The 23,398-nt window shown below is 43.1% G+C and overlaps 1 protein-coding gene across 1 annotated transcript in view; it reads left to right on the top strand.

Moving 5' to 3' along the window:
• DGKI (diacylglycerol kinase iota) overlaps positions 1-23,398 on the top strand; it is a 452,274-nt gene that overhangs the window by 174,198 nt on the left and 254,678 nt on the right. The window contains exon 3 of the mRNA XM_061198082.1: positions 6,234-6,329. Within this exon, the coding sequence (XP_061054065.1) occupies positions 6,234-6,329 (96 nt within the window). The remainder of the gene's footprint in view (positions 1-6,233; positions 6,330-23,398) is intronic.

The raw sequence follows: 23,398 nt of genomic DNA, 5'->3' as shown, positions 1-23,398 counted from the left end.
GTCTACAACACTCCCTCTCCACAACTTGTATCTTTTTACCTATAACTATTTATTACTAGGACTTCAGGTAGAACTTGAGAGCAAGAAATCCTATCTGTATCTACATAGGTGGGTCTCTACTCTTAGGTAGCTAGATCTATCTATAGATAGGTTGATCTATATAAATCTATGTATATCTATAGAGACTTGTTTCAACACTCACTAATACAGAAGAAATGTTATCTTCATTTTGAAATGGAACTATTTTTTCTGTCTGGCACAGATGGATACTCTGAGTTATATACTGTTTGAGATGGTATTTCAAGATGGATGTGTAAAGAAGAGAGAAAGAGGTACCTGGGTGTGGAGAATGGAATAAATAAAAAAACATGGCACAGAAAAGGAAAATATGACTATATTTAGAGAAGAGTGACAAAAGAATAGAATGTGTGAAGGTGAATAAGAAAGACAGATTGGTACCATTAATGGAAGGTCTAGTATGTGGGATTAAGTTTAGATTTTGTTTTATAAATAATAGGGTTTTTTTTTTAGCCTCCTAAGCAAGAGAGAGGCATAATCACAGCTATGTTTTAGGGGAGTTAATTTTACAGCAGTGTGAAATATCAGAGAGAATGTCAGAAGTAGAATTCAGAGCAGAAGAAACCAGGACTCAGAGATTAGACAGGCTGTTCAGTGTATGGTAGGTAACTTGCGGGTAAATGTAGACAGTGAAAGGAAATGCAGACAAAGCTGTGAGCAAAGAGAAGAGGCCTATATTAGTTGGGGTGGGCTAGGCTGCAATAAATAAAATAATCATGTAATGGCTCAATACAAGAGAAGTTTATTTCTCACTTGTGTAACAGGCCAGGACTGTTTCAGGTTGGGTGGCGGGTGAGCTCTGTTCCCCATAGCTATTCAGTGACCTGGACTGACAGTTGCTCTTACAGCGTCATTAGAAGCCTTCTAAAATCATCCCAAAGGCCAACTTCCCAGGTATCCAGTATGGGAAAAGGGAGGGAGGTTTTAATGGGCCAAGTCTGAAAATAGTACATGTCACTCCTGCTCATGTGCCATTGGTTAGAACTGGGTCACATGGCCACATCCAATCACAAGCGAGCCTGGGTAACAAGGTCTAGCTGTGTGTTCAGGAAAAAGAGAAAAATGATTTTGGTGAATGGCTAGCAGTCTTGACTACAAAGACCCAGGAGAGAAATAGATGTTGGATAATACCAACATCTATGGATTAGGAAGGAAGAAGGAAAACTGGAGACTAACCACAACGATAATAATAAGAACTATATTGAGGGAATTCCCTGGTGGCGCAGTGGTCAAGAATCCACCTGCCAATGCAGGGGACACGGGTTCGAGCCCTGGTCTGGGAAGATCCCACATGCTGCAGAGCAACTAAGCCCGTGCGCTGCAACTACTGAGCCCACATGCCACAACTACTGAAGCCCATGCACTTAGAGCCCATGCTCCGCAACAAGAGAATCCATCGCAACGAGAAGCCTGCACACTGCAAAGAAGAGTAGCCCCCGCTCGCCACGACTAGAGAAAGCCCGCACGCAGCAACAAAGACCCAATGCAGCCAAAAATAAAAATAAATAAATACATTTTTAAAAAAAGAACTATATTGAACACCTATTAACTTCTCATTGTGGGCAAGGCATTGAACGTTATTCATTTTCACATTTAAACATCATTGTGATCTTGTGAGGGAAGTACATTTATTATTACAATTTTAGTGGTGAGTAAACTGAGGTCTAGGGAAGTTAGAGAGACCCTAGGTCATAGAGCTAGTAGGTAGCAAGTCTATCTGACTCCAAAGCTCATGTTTATTACTCTTGAACTGGATAAGGATTTATCAGAAGTGTAAGAAGAAAACCACAACAGTTTATTGTTCTATTCATGTGTGAATGCCACCCAGCTGAATTCAGGAGTTCCCAAGATCATCCTCACTTGCAGGCTCCGGAATCCCCAAGACCACACTCATGTTCAATAATTCATTAGAAGGACTCAGAATTTACTGAAAGCTGCTATACTCACATTTATGGCCTATTATAGTGAAAGGATACAGACTCACACCAGCCAAGGAAAGAGGTACATGGTGCAAAGTCCAGGAAATTTTGACACAAGGAGCTTCCAGTTGTCCTCTCCCAGTGGATTTATGACAGAGATAACTTTTCCCAGCAACCATGGTGCAACTATACATATGGCATATTGCCAACCAAGGAAGCTCATCTGAAACTTGGTACCCAGAGTTTTAGTCGGAGCTTGGTCACGTAGACATGGTTAACCACCTGCATGGTTGACTTTAGCCCCTTGCCCCTTTGGAGGATGAGCTGATATATGCTTCACCATAAGTCACTGCTATTTTAGAATATTTGGCATGGCCCAAGGTCCCCAGGTAAACAAAGATACTCTTATCAGGCAAGACATTCCAGGCACTTAGAGAGATTACCTTCCTATAGTTGAGGGCAGAGGCCAGACCTCTCTTTGGGTAAGGTTACTTCCTTCTGATGCGTCGGACAAGACAGATGTACAAGAAAAGGATGAGGCGTGGGGAAAATGTAGTCTCAGAAAAGGTATGTTTCATGTTTTCCTTGCATGCCTCTGTTTCTTTCATGATTTTGAAAGACCGTCGTGTGTCTTAGGCATCCATGTTTACTTCTCACAGTTTGTGACTCCAAACTAATGGACAAATAAAAAAAAAATTATCCTTTCTACTCCTTGGGATTGCATATAACAAGAATGTGATTCATTCACTGATTCTTAATCTCATCTTTTCAGTTCCCCAAATTTATTTATCACCTACTATTTGCCAGGTGCTAAGTTAAGTGCTGGACATTTAATGTCCATATGAAGCCTAGAATCTAGCATAAGAGGGAAACGCGAATCAAATAATCATGCCAATGAATGAATAATTGCCAGTTGGAATAAATGATGGGAAGGAAACATGGTTTTATGAGAGTAACTAACAAAATGTCTTCGATTTTGGGGTCAGTGACGGCTTCTTTGAGAAAATAACACTTGATCTGGTAACCAAAAGGTAAATAGAAATTACCCACATACATCAGAATGAAGAAGAATAGGAAGTTTGGATATAGTAAACAGAATATGTGGTCAACAGTTTTGATGTGGGGACATTTGAACAGAGATCTAAATGAAATGAGAAATGCACAGTGCAGGTGTCTCGTGTAAGCAATTTTTAGTCAAGGGAGCAGCAAATTCAATGGACCTGAGATGAGAGCTTCCTTAGTCTGCTTGGGAAATACGAGACCAGTGTAATGGCAGGTCAGCGACTGAGAGGGAGCGAGAGAGAAGATGAGGTAGCTGGACAGGGAAACGAGATTGCGGAGAGACAGGAGAGGAAGTCAGAGGGGCTCCCAGGGACGAGGTAAGTGAGGACTTTGCACTCTTCTGAGTACATAGATAGCCATTGAAGAGTTATGAGCAGATTAGCAATTTGATTAGATTTACCTTTTTTTGTTTGTTTGTTTGGCTGCGTTGGGTCTTCGTTGCTGTGCGCGGGCTTTCTCTAGTTGCGGCGAGCGGGGGCTACTCTTCATTGCGGTGTGCGGGTTTCTCATTGTGGTGGCTTCTCTTGTCGCGGAGCACGGGCTCTAGGCGTGTGGGCTTCAGTAGCTGCGGCACACGGGCTTAGTAGTTGTGGCTCGCGGTCTCCAGAGCCCAGACTCAGTAGTTGTGGTGCATGGGCTTAGTTGCTCCACGGCATGTGGGATCTTCCCGGATCAGGGATCAAACCCGTGTCCCCTGCACTGGCAGGTGGATTCTTAACCACGGCGCCACCAGGGAAGTCCCTGATTAGATTTACATTTTAAGGTAATTATTTTGGTTGCTCTGTGGAGAACAGACCATGGGGAGACAAGAGTAGAGCAGGGACACCAGTTAGGGGGCTATTGGGAATATTACAAGCCAGAGATGATGGAGGATTGGGTGGTAACAGTAGATGTGGTGAGAATCAATTGGGTTTCATACACATTTTGAAACTAGAGTCAGTAATATTATTTCTTGAACCCAATTCCATCAGGCTTTCTTCCTTCTCATCCTGCTGTTGGTACTTTTGCCAAGGTCATCAGTGACTTCACATGTTCACATGGCGAAATCCAATGGCCAATTCTTCAGCTTTTGACACAGACCTTCTAGGTGCACTTTCTTCCTGGAAACGTTATACTCTTTTTTGTTTTCCTTGTACCCCAGTGGCCACTCCATCCCAGTCCCCTTTGCTGGATCTTTCCTATATTCCCAAACTCTAAGTATTGGAATGTTCCACAGCTCAGTACTCAGAGCTTTCCATCCACATTCAGTCCTTAAGTTTTTGCATTCAGTTCTCATGGCTTTAGATGCCATCAATTAACGGTTGCCTCCCAAATTATTCATACGGTACATACCTCTTCTTTGAACTTCAGACTCATAAAAAAACTGCCCTCTCGACATCTCCACTTGAAGTTCTAATAAGCATCTCAGAATTTTACATCCTCAACACTGAACTCATTGCACTGATCATTTCATAATGTATAAAAATATAGAATCACTGTGTTGTACACCTGAAACTAATATATTGAATGTTAATTATAACTCAATGGAAACTAAAATAAAACAAAAACCTGAACTTGACTTACTCCCTAAATCTGCTCTTACTGTAATCTTCTCCCTGAATTTCAGTAAGTGGTATTTCCATTCTTACAGCTGCAAATATTTGCTAAAAACTTCAGACTAGTTAAAGCACACTTTCTGGGGATGGGCTGGTAGCCAGGTGTTCTTCAGAACTCATCAGGTCATTGTAATGAGCAGTTAAATTTGAAAACCAGTGTGCTCGATCCACTGTGGCCGGAAGCCTCCACCTTTTTCTTTCCCTCTTCTCTTACTAATGTCGGGCTTTCTAATCAGATCCCCACTCAGGAGTGAGGTTAGCTCATCCTAGCAGTCCTGCCATGCCTGAATCCTTATCAGCAAGCCTCTGAGTGCTCGTAGAGGGTCTCCAGTGTGCAGGGGCAATCGGCTTGGCCCAGCATGGATGAAACCTGCCAGCCCAGTGAGTTACTGATGTCTTGCAAGTCTCTGACTCCCTGGGCTTGCCTGCTCCTGCCCACCTTACTTGGCCTACCGGGACTTAATTTTTGGCCTGCCTAGATTGGTATTATCAAGGATTTTTGACCTTTTCCCCACTGCAACATTTTATACTTCACTTTTTAAAAGAGTTGGTGGGATTTTTGCTGTAGTAAGTTTCCATAGTATTTGCTGCTATAATTATGTGTTTAGTTTTCATGTTCTCTGGTAGATTTTACTGCACACTAACCCAGTGCCTGGCACCAGGTGTGTGGAATGTTTATTGAATGAATTAGATAATAAAAGAATGAAAAGAGATTTAATTCTATAAATGGTTATAAGTTAAATCTGGATGATAAGTTCCCAGTAGTAGAATATTTTAGTTTGTGGAGCTTGATTTCTTTAGGATACCTGGCAAAGAAATGCCTTTTAATTAATTAATTAATTTTTTACCTTGTTCTCATCCATCATGATCTGAAAACTTTTAGGGTTCCAAACCTACAGCTATTCTCTGTTTGCCACTGGAGGTATGTGAATATTTTTAGAAGTAGGGAAATCATTCAATTTGAAGAATTTAGAAGTAGGGAAATCATTCAATTGGACGAAGGCCCTATTGAGCTGGTAAAATGTTTGAATTAGTAATTTATTATGCTTTGACTACACAGCAACTTAAAACTAAGTTATAAGAAGCTCCTGGTTTAGAAGTATAATTTATCCATTACTGATATAAATGTATTTTCAAGCAGCCTTTAAAGTACTTTAATACTACTCTCCTCCTTAGCTAATTTGCTAAGGAGAGTCAACTTTTAATAGAATTTTGGTCTCAATTGTCATGAACTCTGCAGCGGGCCTGGATGAATAAGGCCTCAGATTGAATACCTTGAGGGTTTGTTTGCCCCTCATTTGTTACATATTTCAAAGATGACCACATCCATGGGTAAAAACATCTTTGGACCTAACATCTTAATTATTGTTCACAGTTTTTCCAAATACCTTTTCCCGTTTCTAGAATTTTCGTAGGACCAATTTCAGCAGTATTTTCAGGGGTAAAATGAGAAGCGTTTAGACAATTTGGGTTCACTAACTTTCTTGCATCCAAAATCTAAATTTGAGATCTGCCCCCCTCCACCCATCCCTTTATGCCTGAAAAGAAAACTGAAGTCAGGTGGGTCTTTTCCTTCCAGGAAAATGCCGTGAATGGAGAGCACCTGTGGCTGGAGACCAACGTCTCGGGAGACCTGTGCTACCTGGGGGAGGAGAACTGCCAAGTCAGATTTGCAGTGAGTGTGCGCCCGGGACCCCTGTGCTCTGGCCTTCCTGGGGGGAGCCTTGCGGGTAGTTGAGTCTGAAGGCAGCGGGGATCACCACGCCTGAATTTCCAAGGAGAGGTTTGAAAGAGCCTGTCCCTGTGAGACAGTTGACAGTTTATCAAGTTAGCATGGCTGTTAAGGGGTCAGTTGAATGGTTTTAGGTTTTTTTCTTGATTCTGCAGGTCGAACCTTGGGATAATGTGCTACTTCGTGATGATAACCAGTGTTGGTTTTTGTTAGTGCGTTTGGGGGTTGGGGAGAGGGTGAGTGTGCATGAGGGGGATGCTTGCACATGGAGCGGTGTCCTGTGGGGAGAGACCTGTGGGTGGAGGAAGGGTCTCTGTGGGAGAAGGCTCTCCTTCGTAGGGGAGCGTGTGTGGTGGACGACATTACTGGTGGGTGAAGGTAGAGATGAGTGCAAACACCCGTCTGGTGGTGGGTGTAGGCTCACAAATAATTCAGACTAGGCTCCAGATGAGAAAATTCTAGAAACTATATAAGTGATCAACAGTCAACTCCATCAGAGTGTAGCTTTTTAAAATTTGCTTTGTCCCTATTTGGAACAATGTTTAAATGTTAAATCCTCTTTGTGTTCCATGAAAAGAGCATGGTTGCCAGGCTGTAAGTTGGAGGAACTACATTTTAGTATTGAGAAAGTGAACTTAAAATTTCTGTGCAGTTAAAAATTATGGGTTCAAAAAGAGACTAATGGGAAGCTAACAATAGTAAAGAAGAAAGAAAAGTTGTATTCTTTCTTATTTTGGGGAAATGGGCATCATAATTGACCTAATAATTTTTTTCTTTTTTGTTATGTTTGTTTATAACGTGAAAGAGAGATTTGGGGCAAAACGTAGAACCTAGGAATTGCGAATGAATATGTTTCTATGAGTAACAAATAAGGAAGAAATTGAGTTTCTGCCAACGTTTATAGAAGAATATAGCCCCAAGGGACTTTTATTAGGCTGCCTGGAATCACAAAGCTGGGGAGCCAAGATTTTTAAAATTGCATTAGGTGTTTTGATGCCTAGTTTATAGGTTTTGTTTGGAAAACTTTATGAGAGTTTGGAGGACCAGGGTTTGTTTGAGTGAGGGTGGGAATAGTTAAATGTCATTTAAAGACTCAGTTGTACAGGCTCTCAATTTAAAGTCAGGAAACTTGGATTTGAATCTCAGTGTTATCACTGACTATGTGACACTGAGAACTCCTGACCTTTGGGTGTTGGCCACCTTCAAGGTAGAAAAATGGAGGAGGATTAAATTAATTTTGCTTCCGATTCAGATCTGTACTTCGTTGTTTGCATTTCTTTTAATCTGGTTGTAAATTCAGTTGATTTAAATATCATTTCAACTTTATGCATATGTATTTTCGATTAAAGTATAATTGCATGAAATTTGATTAAATTAACCAAAACCAAGAGAAGCTCAGCTGTTTAGACTAAAATGTTATAAATGATGAATTAACATTTGGATCTTAGTTAATTGTGTAAACACTGGTCTTGATAATATAAAATGGAAAAAATGAAAGCCAATCCTTCTTGCGTACATACTTTTGAACTATTACCTACTGATGCTGCTGTCAACTGATGGACTGTAGTTTGTTATGGCGTTCTGCCTTAATTCCAGATTACTCTCTTTGATCCTTTTCTGACGCTCTTTTAGGGTCAGCCACACGTTACCTCTCTTGGCAAAAATATGAACAGGTACCTACATCTGCCTTAAACCTTGTATCAGTAAATAGCATTGCTACCCACTAATTGATTCTAACTGGGTCACTATTACCTCTACGCCAGGAAAAGTAACAAAAAAAGGAAATATTAGGGAGATGTAAGGAGGTAATAGAATTACGAAAATTTCTAGTGTTCTTTTGAATCTTCCTCATAATTTCATCCCAAATACTTGGCTTTCTTAACTCACTTTACAAAGTGTCTGGAGGACGAAGGTCTCTCCTCCAAAAAACATGGATTAAGTGAAGGCATAAAGCGGTGAGGAAGCTGAAGACCTAACTGTGTTTCCTCATTGTAAGTTCCTGAAGGCTCAGTTTCTTTACCTGTAAAGTGGGAGGAATGTTGTTTTGAGGGTTAGATGAGATAATGCATTGAAAGGACTTACTTGCCACAGCCATGGGCGTAATGAATTAAAAGGGGGCAGGGGGGACCCAGAAAGGACAAGAGCAGACAATTCACAAAAGAACTACCGCTGGCCAATATATGTATGAAAAATATAAACAAAGGCACTCGAATTAAAACAGCTATGAGAAGTCAACATCATGTGCCTGTTAAAGATTTACAAAATGGTAATACCTGCTGGCTAGTTAGACCAAAATTGGTATTCTCATTGTCAGCTGGTGGGAGTGTAAGTTGATATACTTCACAAAATTATCAATATGTAGTAAAAGCGTTAGAAATCTAGCTCACTCTCTCCACTTCATTTTGGCATCACGTTTTGGGAAGGACACTGGCAAAGGGAAGACCCAGGAGAGTGTGCTTAACTTGTTCAGGGTGGGGAACTTTGTAGTAGAAGGAAGAGTGAAATAACCTGGGTTGCAAAAGAGTATTAATGAGAGAAAGGAGAGAGAACTGACATCTTCCAGCATTAGAAGAGCTTCCTTGAAGAAAAGGAAAGTATCTTTTTTTAATTTAATTTTTTATTTTATATTGGAGTATAGTTGATTTACAATGTTGTGTTAGTTTCAGGTATACAGCAAAGTGATTCATTTATACATATATATGTATCTATTCTTTTTTGGATTCTTTTCCCATATAGGTTATTACAGAATATTGAGTAGAGTTCCCTGCGCTATACAGTAGGTCCTTGTTGATTATCTATTTTATATATAGTAGTGTGTGTATGTTAATCCGAAACTCCTAATTTATCCCTCCTTGCCATGTTTCCCCTTTGGTGCCCAAAAGTTTGTTTTCGAAGTCTGTAAATCTGTTTCTGTTTTGTAAATAAGTTCATTTGTGTCATTTTCTTTCTAGATTCCACATATAAGTGATATCATATGATATTTGTCTTTGTCTGACTTACTTCACTTAGTATGATAATCTCTAGGTCCATCCATGTTGCTGCAAATGGCGTTATTTCATTCTTTTTTATGGCTGAGTAATATTCCATTGTGTGTATATGTGTGTGTATGTATGTGTGTATATATATATATACATATATACACACCACATCTACTTTATCCATTCCTCTGTCGATGGATATTTAGGTTGCTTCCATGTCTTGGCTATTGTAAATAGTGCTGCAATGAACATTGGAAAGAAAAGGAAAGTGTCTTGCTCTCCCCTGTTAGGAAGGTAGAACTAAGTTCTAGATAGAGAATCCACTGACTGTAACAGTGGATCTTACACTTTGGTATAATAGATGTCACCTGGAAAACCTGTTAACAATGTAGATTACTTTTTAAATCCTTGCTCCAAATGCTGATTCAGTAGGTCTGGAGTTAGACTTGGGAACCTGTGATTTTTAACAATCGCCTCAAATAATCATGGTACAGATGGTCCACAAACTTAACTTTGACAAATACTGTATTATAAGGAAGAACTTTAACAATCAGAGCTTGGACAACAAACAGGGGAACAAGGTGCCTGGAGAGATGGGCTCAAAGGAAGTGTTTATGAATAAGTTGGGTGGCCATCTTTCAAGGATGCTAAAGGGGGGTGCACCTCTGCTTTGGGTAAGAGGTTAGGCAAGGAGATCTCCAAGACAGCCTCCAGTTTAAATGTTTTATTTGCAGCTTTCTTAGTATTGAACACAGTTTTGTAAGAAAAAAAAAAAAAGCATGTGTAAATAGATTATATATTCTCATTTCTTTAAAGAACCACCTTTGAAGAAAGCCAACCTGTTGGGTTTGGGACCAGATTACCATAACCAGATGCTACCTGCTGGCTTCTAAACAAAGTGCAGGCAGAGTGCTTGGAGGAGGAGTGACTCCATCACTGAAGAGGTGCCTTTCACTCCTTATTCTATTTTAGCAAAGCAAATGTCACGGGTGGAAGTTAAGAGAAGGGAGAAGGGAGAAATCAGTGTGGGTTGAGTAGACAGAGGCGGCTTCGTGGAAATGGGGCTTGAACGCAATATTGAAAGATGGGTTAGATTTACATAAGTAGAGTGGGGAAGGAAACCTTTATAGGCAGGTAGAGGAACATGGGCAAACTCAGAGGCAGGAACAAGCTTTGTACGAGGGAGAAGGCGATCATGAGACAGGCATGAGCACTCCAAAGGGCATGCGTTAGGTAAGAATGGAAATAAGGACGGATGGGGGTGTGTGTGTGTGTGTCTGTTTTCGCAACTGAAACTCAGAGCACATGTTATAAATGTCTGTGTGCTTATAAAGCATGACCATATTGTCTAAACCAAGACAGATTTGAGGGTGAAAATGGCTGCTGTGAAACCGTCACAACGTATGGGGACAGTGCAATAGTCTATTTAAAACCAAAGCCATCCTGCAAATTCAGGACCTCCTGCTGGCAGACATGGATGGACATTTGGGGGCTGATATTGGAAGGCATTGCAAGGAAGGCAGTGACGACATAGAACATGAAAACTGTTGTAGGAGAGTTTGCTCCAAAGTCTCAGGGCTGAACCAGATGACCTTTACAGTTCTTCCTCTTTTATATTCTCCAGTGAGAACCTTAAATACTGCAGAATGTCTGTGAATAGATATTTAATGGGATTAAAGTTGTTCCCAAATCAGTGGCAGTCCCCAAGTTAGTAACTGTTTCTTTTTCTGGTCTGAGAGAAGAAAGGGATGCAAAAGTAATGGAATTGGAGTAGAAGGAACACTGTTTTCCATCATGATTATGGGGGGGAAACTGAGATAAAATTCCAGCTAGGACCACTTTTGTTTCGTGATATTTATTTTGATGGACATTTCTTCATTCATTTATTCTACAAGTGTTTACGGGCTGGGTGCCCAGTACCAGAAACTTCAGACCGAGTTGAGAGTGACAGGTGACAGTTCATTGTAATTGACAACGTCATGGCTCACAGTGGGTACACTGCTCGTGCCTGTCTCGTGATCGCCTTCTCCCTCGTACAGAGCTTGTTCCTGCCTCTCAGTTTGCCCATGTTCCTCCCCCTGCCTGAAAAGGTCTCCTTCCCCACTCTACTTACGTAAATCTAACCCATCTTTCAATACTGCGTTCAAGCCCCATTTCCACAAAGCCGCCTCTGTCTACTCAACCCACACTGATTTCTCCCCTCTCCCTTCTCTTAACTTCCACCCATGACATTTGCTTTGCTAATATAGAGTAAGGAGTGAAAGGCACCTCTTCAGTGATGGAGTCACTCCTCCTCCAACATCACTCCTCTGACAACATCATAGTGGGTACACTCTGTAGAAATCGTTCTGGTGTGTGGCTGACGGGATATACAAAGATATTAGCGAAATACATATTTGTTCCCAAAGAAGCTCATGCCTCCCCTGAGAATCCATAGAGCACATACCTGTGCACACCGATTTTTACACTTAAAAGACACTGCCTACGTCGCTATGTAGAGGTACAAACAACCATGGTCACACCTGCCCAGAGACATGTAGACACAGAAAGGCCACATGGGTAGTGGGAAGGAAGGGGACTCTGAGTGAGACAGACCTGAATTTGAAAACCTGTTGTTCCATCTAGTTACTGAGTGAATTTTGGGCATATCATTTCACCTCTTTTTGCCCCCATTTCATGACTTACAGTATTGTTATTAAGATTGACCTCAGTGATTCTTTTTTATTTATTTTTATTTTTATTTAAAAAATTTTTTTTTAATTTTAACATCTTTAGACCTCAGTGATTCTTATTCCTGGATGAGCATTGTAGTGACTTCTGAAGCTTTACTTCAACTTTATTTTTTTAAATGGTTGGTTCCCAGCCTGGATCTACCACATCAGAATCTCTGGGGAGTGGGACCAGGCATGAATATGTTAAAAACAAGCAAACTCTACAGATGACATATGTGCTGTCACACATAGTGGGTAGGGACCCCCCACTGATCTACTTCACAGAGAGAGTATCAGAACCAAATGAAGTGGCCTGGTCCCTGCATCTGGCATATAGTGGCTGTTATGCCATAAATCATGTACCCCCCAAATATGTATGCTGAGGTCCTAACCCCCATGATCCCAGAATGTGACCTTATTTGAAAATTGGGTTGTTGCAGATGTAGTGAGTTAAGATGAGGTCATACTGCAGTAGGTGGGACCTCATGCACTTTGACAAGCGTCCTTATAAGAAGAGGAGAGGACACACAACGGTAGACAGGGAAGAAGGCCATGTAATGACGGAGGCAGAGATTGGAGTGATACAGCTGCAAGCCAAGGATCGCAAGCTATTACCAGAAGCTAAGAGGGAGGCATGGACAGATTCGCCCTCAGAAGTGTGCCAGCCCTATGCACACCATGGCGACAGGCTTCTAGCCTCCAAGGCTATGAGAGAATTCACATTTCTGTTGCTTTACGCTACCCAGGCTGTGGTACTTGGTTAGGGCAGCCCTAGGAAACAAAGAAGATACTCTGTTAAGGTGAGTTACCTTACCTGGCCACGCAGATGCCTGCACACGGCTCTCAGATGCACTCACACAGGTACATTTAAATCAGGCTTGATTGAGGATTTCAGTTGAGAGGTATGTGGCTTTCTGGATAAGTGAGCAGACCGACAGGTAGGTGCCAGAAGCTGAGAACTACGGGAATAGATTAGGTAGAAAGGTGAGGGAGACCGCATAGGTTGGATAAGAGAAAAAAGGAGCTGTCAGACTTCAGAATGCTGTTACCAGTTATATCTTCTCTATTTTTAAATGTACTTATGTCACCTTCTTTTTGTGGGTAGGCTAATGGGTACTGTTTTGCTTTTGTTATTGTTTTGTTTGTGTGTTTTACTTTACTCTTGTCCCTGTGGGTCATGTTTGGCAAAAATGGCCAAACCCGCCTGTAACACCTGACCTTAATTCTAAGGTGTCTTCCAATACCGCTCAGCGCTTAACAAATATAGTTTTATTAAGTAAATGAATGAATTGCATTAGGGAGGTCAGGTGAGATGGGGAGGAGGGGGAGTGGAGAGTGAGGAGTTACTCAGATCCAGCGACAAATAGATCTGGATAGAAATCCTAGCTCTGCCCTGCTGCTCTGAGTCTCAGGTTGCTCTGTAAAATGGTGACGATGATATCTGCTTTTCAGAATTGACAGGAGGATTAAAGTAGTTGACACATGTTAATATCCTCCCTCCTTCTCTCCTATCCCTGCTTATATTTCAGTGTCATTAAGTTGAATGAGCTAATTAGTAGTGTGGTTGGACTTCGGTTTCAACAAGGCCTTCTGTTTGGGATGGTTCTAACCCCGACACTGAGACGCTTACACTTTCCCTGTCATTTTGCTGCTGTGTGTAATGTGCATAGTCTCCCTAGGTCACGGGTGGGACCAGCTGAGTGTGACAAATCAAAGTAACTCATTCTGGAAAACATCTCACAGGCTGTGGCTTCTAACCAATGGGTCAGAAGCCTCATCCTTGTAATCGGGCGTCACAGCATCTGCTCGAAAGGATGCTGGCTACGTCCCTGGGTTTTGGAAGAAACTTGTAAGAAGAGTACAAGGGCAGTAGCTCTCTGCCCTATTTGAAGGAAACTTTCAGCTTTCTGTTGTTTTAAAAAAGAAAAAAGATGGCGAACCTGGTGACAGCCCTGCCTATTTCATCTCTAGAAGATGCGAGCACTGGACAGTGGCCCATGCAGATGCTGATTTGCGGGCATCTGTGCGCTGTGAGCGAGATGAGAGTTGGTCCCCAGCACAGGTGGCTGGGGACCTCTGACTGTCTGTGCATTCGGATCTGGTGGGTAGACACCCCAGAGCACCGACACTGGACGCAAGCCTCAGACTGCGCTGGAACCCCCCACCCCCACCCCCTGCTTGCTGCCCCTGGTCTTCCAGCACGGCAGACTGACGCTCCGCAGCTCCAGATGGCGGCCGGGCTCGCAGAGGGAGCTGTGAGTGTGGCAGCAAAGCCCAGAAGCCTAAGCCAGCCTTCCAAGCTGTTTGGGTGCCAGCCGTGAAGATGCCATCTCTGCGGCGCTTCTAAGGCCGCTCTCTACCAGAGGCGCCTCCCACCACCAAGATATTGAGGAGCTCATGAATCCAGATGACTCGGGGAGAGCAGAGCCGTCAACAAAAATAGTTTTGAAAAAGCATCTGCTCAGACAGACTCTCTGCTCCTGACCCCCGAGCCAGTGGATGTGAGTGGAGGAAGGGGGTGGGGTGTTTCTGTGTGTGCAAGGGGTGTTGCCCATATGTGTCTGGCCAGATGGTCGGGAATGTCCATGAGATCGTCCAAGTGCACACACAGGACTGGGTCGAGCATGGGGCAGGCCCTCAGTTAGCCATTGTTATTATGACAGCTATCGTCATCATCGTAATTATTTGGCTTAGTGTGTTATCCGTATGCTTGAGGAGCTTGTAATACTGACCCTGCCCTCTTCATGCACTAGAGAGAGTGATAAGATACGGAGCCCAGGGAGCTGCAGGGCTCTGCCACTCTCTCCTAGGTGACCCGGCATCAGCAGTACCATTGTCTATTTGCACAGTCTGTTTTAAAAAAAAATAAAATCGTGTTCTAGAGAGCACTGAACTCCTGTAAAAGCAGTATGGAATATTCTTCCTTAAAAATGGCTTGTGTGGGGCTTCCCTGGTGGCACAGTGGTTGAGAATCTGCCTGCTAATGCAGGGGACACGGGTTCGAGCCCTGGTCTGGGAAGATCCCACATGCCGCGGAGTAACTAGGTCCGTGAGCCACAACTACTGAGCCTGCGCGTCTGGAGCCTGTGCTCCGCAACAAGAGAGGCCACAATAGTGAGAGGCCCGCGCACCGCGATGAAGAGTGGCCCCCGCTTGCCGCAACTAGAGAAAGCCCTCGCACAGAAACGAAGACCCAACACAGCCAAAAATAAAATTAATTAATTAATTAATTAATTAAAAAAAAAAAAACTGGGGGAAAGTAGGACAGTTCTCCCTCAAAAGGAGGTTTAAAAAAAAAAAAAATGGCTTGTGATGGAATAAGTTTAGAAAACACTGGACACCTTTGATAATCAAACATGTATTCTGAAGCTCCAAGAAAGGCCTTAGGGATGCAGGATTTGCTCTTTGTTTGCTTGGGGGAAGGGATGATTGTTGAAAACCCATTATTTTCCCCACAGAACACCCGTTGTCATCTCGTGAGATCTCAGTATTCAGTGGGAAACTATTTGAGAAATATCCACGCAATGCAGTTTTCCTCTTGTCGGTGTTGGTCAGTAACAACAACCCTTTGGGGTGGTCATTGGGGCAGTTCACTCCCACTTAAAGGAAACAAAAGTCAGAGAGACTTAATCACTACGGTGGGGCTTCTTCACTTTTCTGTCTCTTCATGCAGCTCTTTTGCCTTTGTTTTAAACTTTCATTAAGCCGTCTGTCTGTCTGTCTGTCTTATTTTATTTTAGAGCTTGAGCCTCTGAGAATGGTTGTCATCTCTTCTGCAGTGATACTTTTAGACTGAGGCTGCATTTGTGTGTTTGTATGTGGGTGTGTGCTTGTGTGGAGCGGGTCTCTTCTTATTTAATATGGGTACGGTTCTGTCACTTAATAGAGATAGTTTGCATGTGATTCAGTGTAGGGTTTACATATCACCTAGGCAATGCCCAGGTGTATAGAAGGGCTTTCCCTTTTTCCAGTGTCTCTCAGTGCCAGACACCCAGAACAACAGATTCTAACCAACATTCTTATTGCTCAGAGGCCCCAATCTCGGCTGAAGCATTGTTTGCTTTAGCAGTTACCCAGAACTACTACTGACCCCAAGGTTGATATTGTCTGTTTTTTAGGAGATTTTTCATGTTGTTTTTCTTACCTCATATGCCAGGCAGATACAGATTGCAGAAGGTAACGTTTTAAAGACAGAAGGAAATGGCAAAGCCTGCTTTGATGTCTTCTTTCAAGGTGGTGTGTGGGCTTTGGAATCAAGTGACCCGGCTTTGAATCCAGGCTCTGGGATTTTCTAGTTGTATGGCGTCCGTCATTGTTTTAACCACTTTAAGCCTCAGTTTCATATCTGTAAAATGTCGATAATACCTGCTGCTTATGGTTGTTGGAAACTTCAATGAGATAAAGCATGTATAGCAACGAACCACATGGCCAGTCGCAAGCACTCAATAAAAATTGGTTACTCTGATCATTCCTCCTTGAGTAAAAGTGGTTCCAGAGGATGGTCAGAAACTGAAACCCAACAGGCAGTGCCAGGGTATTAACTTTGGAGGGCCTTGTAATCATCCCCCTCTCTCTTACTGAATAAAAGAGAGGGTGAAACAACCAGCCCAGCTGTGCCCCTTCTCCATTCTCTCAATCTTTTCTAGTGCACATCACTTTCTAACCTTTAAAAAAAATCACTTCCTTACTTGTCTGTCTGTCTCCCTCTCAGAACATAAGCTCCATTTAGCTCGGGACTCCGCCTGTCTTGTGCTCTCCTGGATCCTCTACTGAGAACCGTGACTGCACTGAGTAGTTATCCTGCCCTTTTCCACAGAATGAATGAATGAGTTCAGTGATGTGATTCTTGAAAGACACACACACAGACACCTGTCACCAGACCAACCCTGCCATTTAAGTATCATTACACTTAGAATCCAGGGCATTTGAATTTCTGCCTTATTTTTAAGGCTCTTCACAGGGAGATTCCACATTCACTACTACAGGCTATTGCGGGGTTATAAGTCCTGTTTAGCCTGTGTCGTGCCCTTCTTATTTGATTCTCATGGAGGATGGAGACTGCTATTGACCATTCTTGGCACAGGTGGTCATGGTAGGGTTGTCATAAGTCCATCCCCTTGGGGCTGTCATGAGACCAGATCATCTAAAGCAGTCATGTCAAACATCATGGTTACCTAGCTTTATCAGTCCTACTCCCCAAATCTATCACTAGTAAAATGAGAGGAAAGTAGTAAGATGTAATAGAAGGAGATGGCTTTGAGTCAGAAAGATCTAGGTTCTACTCCCGGCCAGTCTCTCCTGGGCAAGTTGCTCAATCTCATAGGCTCTCAGCTCCTTATCTATAAAGCAGGTGAATGGTACCCACTTTGCATGGCTGAAGTGAGCTGTGTCTCTAGTGCACATAATGTATATATTATAATGCCGGCCTCCTGGTAAATATTCTGTCTGTGGTAATGATGTCCTCACTGAAAAATGGTACCAGTAGTTGTATGTATGTGAGTGAAAACCACATGGCCAATTGGAGATACAGTGTTGGTGAACTATGATTGAAATGGTGGTCTTCTTGGGCCAGATTGGCTGAAAGACTTTGACTTAATTATGTCATCAACAGCTTGGGATGTTGGAAATGGCAGTAAAAGGATAGGTAATTTACCATGGTTTGATATGGCTTCTTAAGTAGACACAATCTTCCAGATTAAAGCAAATGTCTCTAAGTCATTGCTTAGAGATCTTAAGCTGTGAACTTTAAAAAACCAACTTTATCTATTTCCACAAAGTAAACTGATAATGAGAATATATTAGTATTCATGCTGCAAGTAAGATGGCATATACAGTGCTATCACACTAGCAAGTATTAAAAGGCAAACTTTGGTTGGTGTTTTCTAGTTTACGTTAAGCTTCAGATCTCTGCTATGCCCTTGATGTACTACCTTGGAACTAGACAATTAAGACAATGTTGAGACGTCATTTCCTGTTGTCTCTATTATGACTTCAGTAATATGACCAGCCCATCCTCACTCATACCTATCTGCTGGAAAATTGTGAGTACACATGTGTTCGTGTGTGTAGGGCTCTAATTGTGTGAATATCTACTTATTAGTGCCTGTATACTTGTAATCATATTTATGTACATTTTTTGTACATATGGAAACACTTCAGTTAACCTACAATAAGATACTTGGCAGCTTTGATCTGAGATAACTTTGAAGAAACTATAAACATTGAACAGGGAGCAGCCATAAAAGCAGCTGAAAAGAACCAAAGCAGGAAGACAGCACATGATAAAGTTAAAGCTGTTGACTGGCCACGGTCAGAACCCGCTGACACCAAAGCTGAGAAGCACAGAGGAAACAAATGGGAAAAAAGAAATGAGGAAAAGACAAGCAGGCAGAAGAAAATACACAGTGAAACAAGAGATGAGAGTAACAAAGTACAGAGACAGTCAATAATAGTAGTCATGGAAATATGGCATGTGCTTGGGTAAAATGAGAACCAGCAGTGGGAAATAGAACTATGGATTTTTGAAGATTTCTTGAGGTTCATTAGTCTGAAATCCTTTATTAATGCATCATGGCCATGCAGGAGCTGGCAGAAGGAATGCCTAACCAGGGCAGCAATCTTGGACCAGTCAATGAGGGGCACTCGCAGCTTCTCACATCCTGGCTCTGGAGGCAGCCGTGTGTTAGTATCCTTCCATTAAACTTGTACCAGCCAATACAGATTTAGCAGGCCATTCATCATCCTTTTCATAAGTAACAGCTGCAATATATATTTGGTTTATGTCTCAATAACTGTACCTGAATTTTATGTAGATGTACAAAAGATAGTAGCTGTGTACACCGGTTACCCAATCAAGTTCCAAGAGGTAGACATCTAAGAGTCCTGTGGTAGTTTTCTATTAAAGCCCATTAGAGAAGCCTTGTACCTATCGCTTTCTTCTCATTTAAAAAAATGTACTAAAGTCACTGATATAAGCCACTTTTGAATCACTCTTAAAGAGAATGATTTGGTACGAATTTCAGTGTAAGGATAAACTATTGAGATACAGGAATGCACCTTTTTTCCCCTCTTAAAATGAACCTGTGCCATTCTGACCACCACTTCTTCCAATCCTAATCCAATGGTCAAAACACAGTGAGGTGTCATTCTTTATAACCAGCCATCAACGTTAGCTTTGAATTAACACGGTAGCTACTAATTTGGTTCTTACTGAATCGTTTCTCCTGTGAGCCCTGATTGGCTGCTTTTCAGGATGAGGCGAGGTTCCCACGTGTTATTCCGGTTCTCATATTCAGCTCACAAAGTCCTTGCCCTTCCCTTAGCTTTCTGCTCTAAGATTTTGCTTTTTGTTCTCTTCAAATGAAAAATATAAAATGTACTGGCTGTTGGGGAAATAGAAAGCTTTTATTCGTGTCCAAACAATGATGAACAGCGCCACTTTTCTCCTTCTCTCTGTGTCTCTCGGGAAGTTGTGGAGTAGACCCTTCTGTGCCTTAGCTCCGGTGGATCCTGCCTACCCCAGATACATGGGCACATCTGTGGTTCCTCAGGGGAGGTGTCTCTGGAAGCATAAACACTTCATATGCAAAGTGCTTCAGATAATGTGTTCCTTAGAACAGAACAAACTAAGCTGTTTGAAGAGCAGGTTAAGTGAGTTTTATTGCAGTACTTCGGAGGCAATCCCGACCGTAACACAGCACGAGAGTGCGGTAGGTGTAGTCAGCTGGTGTACACACAGTCAGCAAGCTGACCGCGGAGTAGGAGTGAAGCCGTTCTTGGCTATATCAGTTATTCTCCTGAAAGACATGAGGCCCAGGTGTGAGAAATCTGTGTTCACCTTTCCGGAGACCTGCGTATGATGGAAAGAGGGCCGTGCTCTGTCAGTTCATCACTCTTGCTTCTCTGCCTTGCCTTCTGTTCCATTCTCATCACTCCAATTCAGGCACTCATTGCCTAATATGTGAATTTCCACTGTGAACTCTCATTACTTAATATCTTTTTTTAAAATTGAAGTATAGTTGGTTTACAGTGTTGTGTTAGTTTCAGGTGTACAGCAAAGTGATTCAGTTATATGTATATATATATATATTCTTTTTCAGTCTTTTCCATTACAGGTTATTATAAGATATTGACTATTGTTCCCTGTGCTATACAGTAGGTTCTTGTTGTTCATTACTTAATCCCTGTGTGACCCGGCCTGCCATCGTGGTCTGGCCTCATCTCCGCCGAGTTCACTCCACTCCAGTGACACTGGCTCCTGGTCACTCTGCAAACATCCCACAGCCCTCATGCCTCTGGGCTGTGCACTTGCTGTTCCCTTTGCCCGAAGTGCTTTCCCCCCAGATAACTACATGGCCGGCTCCCTCACTTCCTCCTGGTGTTTCTTCTTCTTCTTCTTCTTTTTTTTTTAAAGTATTGCTTTGTAGCTCAGTTTTTTGTTTTTTTTTTTTTAATTTATTTATTTATATTTTTCCCTGGCCATGCCATGCAGCATGCGGGATCTTAGTTCCCCAACCAGGGAACGAACCCGCACCCCCTGCCCTGGAAGCGTGGAGTCTTAACCACTGGACCGCCAGGGAAGTCCCCCTCCTGGTGTTTCTTAAAATGTATCTTCTCAGTGAGAGCTTTCCTGGTCAACCTGTCCCAGCTTCAGCTCTCCCCTGGTCCTGATACTCCCTAGCCCCCGTTCTCGCTTTAATTGTTCTCTCTAGCACTTATTTCTATCAGCCTATTATGTATCACACTTACCTATCTTGTTTATTGTCTGTCTCTGCCAGGAGAATGTAAGCTCCATGAGATAAAAACAAATTTTTTTTCAATGTTTTATTCACTACTGTATCCCCAGTGCCTGGGACACTGAACGGCACTTAGTAGGTGCTCAGTATTTATTGGTTGACTGAATTAATATATCAATCATCTCATTTCCTTTTGTCTTCCTCCTCCTGCTTTCAGATAGTGCTGCATCCTGCCACCAGATTGAGTTATTATTTTTGGCCACATGAGTCTCAAACATTATTAGTGCCCCATTGCCTATTAGGTTCAAATTTGTATTTCTCACTCGAGATTTAAGGGCTTTAGCAATCTTTTCGCAATCCACCTTTCTAGCCTAACCTGCGTCGCCCAGCCGGGACTTCTGTTTGGGAAGGCTAGCCTGCGTGCTGGCCCCAATCCTTTGCAGCCCCACAACTTGCTACCCAAGTAGATATTCCAGAGTCTTACTAGCCTATAGACATAGGTGGGATCACATGAGCATCAGTAATGCAGACTTCCTGTTCTTAACTCCACCCATTTATGTAAGACCTCAGCCTTCTGCAAGATAGCCTTCCCGTCCGCTATCTCTGGAATTCCCCCAAAGACATCACATTTGTGGTCACAAAAATTGTTTAGCTGTACTCACCATGAAGCCTCTACCCCATTTTCCCTGTAGTATTTATGAAGGTCTTCTGTCCCTCAACACCTATAGAATGCCTCTTTCTCTCTTCTTTTGGGATTGCCTGTCCTGAAAATGCCTGTGTCCTAGGGGGGTTTTGTCTCAATTCCAAAGCCACCAGTTCTCCAGACTGGGGTTGGGCTAGGGGCTTACACTGAGGAGAAAGCCCTAGTCTGCAAGCCCTTTCACCTCTCCTCCCTCCCTCCTTCCCTCCCTCCCTCCCTCCCTCCTTCCTTCCCTCCCACCCTCCCTCCCTCCTTCCCTCCTTCCCTGCCAGAATATCTCTTGAGCTCCTAATATGTGTCAGGCAGTGTTCCTGGTGTTGGATTAGGGCAGAATGGAAATACAGAGGAATCTCCATCTTCTTGTAACTCTATACTTTTTAACCCAGGGCCTCTCAGGAAAAGTTCTGCTTTGCCGTTTCTCTTTGAGACCCTCGTGACCCACAGCCAGTGTTCCCACTCCTCACCCTCCTCCACCTGACCCCCCGACCAGGCACACAGAGAAGCCTCCACACTCCATCATTGAACATGGTGCCCAATGACTCATGCAGACGGACACCTGTGAGCCCCTGGCTCAGCGCCCCATCGGACACGCAAAAGCCAGCTCAGTTCCTTTGAGGAGGCATCAGTGCCTACCGTGTAAAGAGAATTTGGATCCTCTCCCTGCTGGAGTGTCTTCAATTTTCAAATATTACATCTTTTTAAGGCCCAATTCAAGACTTTGCTCTTTTTGGTGTTACGTCCTTTTTACTGAGTCAGCCTCTGGGGTTTTACCCTGCTCTAGATGACAGCTTTTATTGTCTGAGCTGTGCGTTTAGCATTTAGCCATGCACGGTCTTCTCCTGTTAGTGACCTTTTCTTTCAAGTCCTCCGTGTCTCCTCAAGTGGCGTGCCAGCTTCTCCCAGGAAGGACACAAGCTTCTTTCTCTTTATTTCCTGCACCGCACTCAGAATGCTGACGTTGTTCCAGCTACATGCGAAGTTCATACGTGGGGCATCTCAGACCATCCTGATTCCCGAGAACTGGCGTGTGCAGATTTAGGCGCGTCGGTGTGTATTTGAGTGTTGCTGAGTATTTTCGTTACTTGTTTACGTGACCCTCTTCCCAACCCCTCCGCCTCCTGTTGCTCCCTGCTCCTTTCTCTTTCGTATATTCTGGGGTACTTCTGGCATCATTTAGCATCTCGGGCGGCGACGCTGTGGGGATATCTCAGAGGGATCTGGCCCTCACTGAGCCCTGTCCGGAGGACACATGGCGCAAACACCTGGGACCCTGACAAATGAAGGCCTTGACTCTGGGCAGCAGTACCCAGGCTGAGGGTTTCACACAGAGTGAGGGCTCCCTGCAGGAGACCCTCGGAGGAGAGCTCTGAGGTTCCCCCCTGCACCCCGCCCCCAGGCACAGGTTCCTCCTGACATGTGGCATCTCTGCTCCCCGGTCTGGGCTCTTGAAATCCTGCCGTCTCGGAGAGACTTACTTACGCGGTGAGAAGCCACGGTAGGGGTGTGCTGGCACTTCAGCTAGACACGCTCTTGGTTTGTCCAAAACGTCCTGTATTCTGTTTGAGGAAAAGAGGCGCCGGCGTGAGTGACGATGGAGTCTCTGTTTTGGCCCTGAAACCACATTAATGGAACTTCCAGATAATGTCGGTCTTCTTTTTCCCCAATAGCAATTTACAGATTGCATCCTAGATGCCCCAGAGGAGGAGAACTTGCTGAGTATGCTTGTCATTTCTTCTAGTTAGGTTTTTAAAATAATCAAAGAACTCTTGTTTTCATTTACCTAGGATTATACAGCAGCGATGTTCTTGTTCGTGTTGCCCGTAGGGGCAATCCCCACTGAAAGGATGCTGAATTCCTGACACTCTGAAGGCTTAGGAAGCTTCCTTCC

This window comes from Eubalaena glacialis, chromosome 8 (assembly GCF_028564815.1).
Source record: "Eubalaena glacialis isolate mEubGla1 chromosome 8, mEubGla1.1.hap2.+ XY, whole genome shotgun sequence".
In the NCBI taxonomy this organism is placed as follows: Eukaryota; Metazoa; Chordata; class Mammalia; order Artiodactyla; family Balaenidae; genus Eubalaena; species Eubalaena glacialis.
The sequence above is the reverse complement of the archived record's forward strand: the minus strand, read 5'-3'. Positions and strand labels throughout refer to the sequence as shown.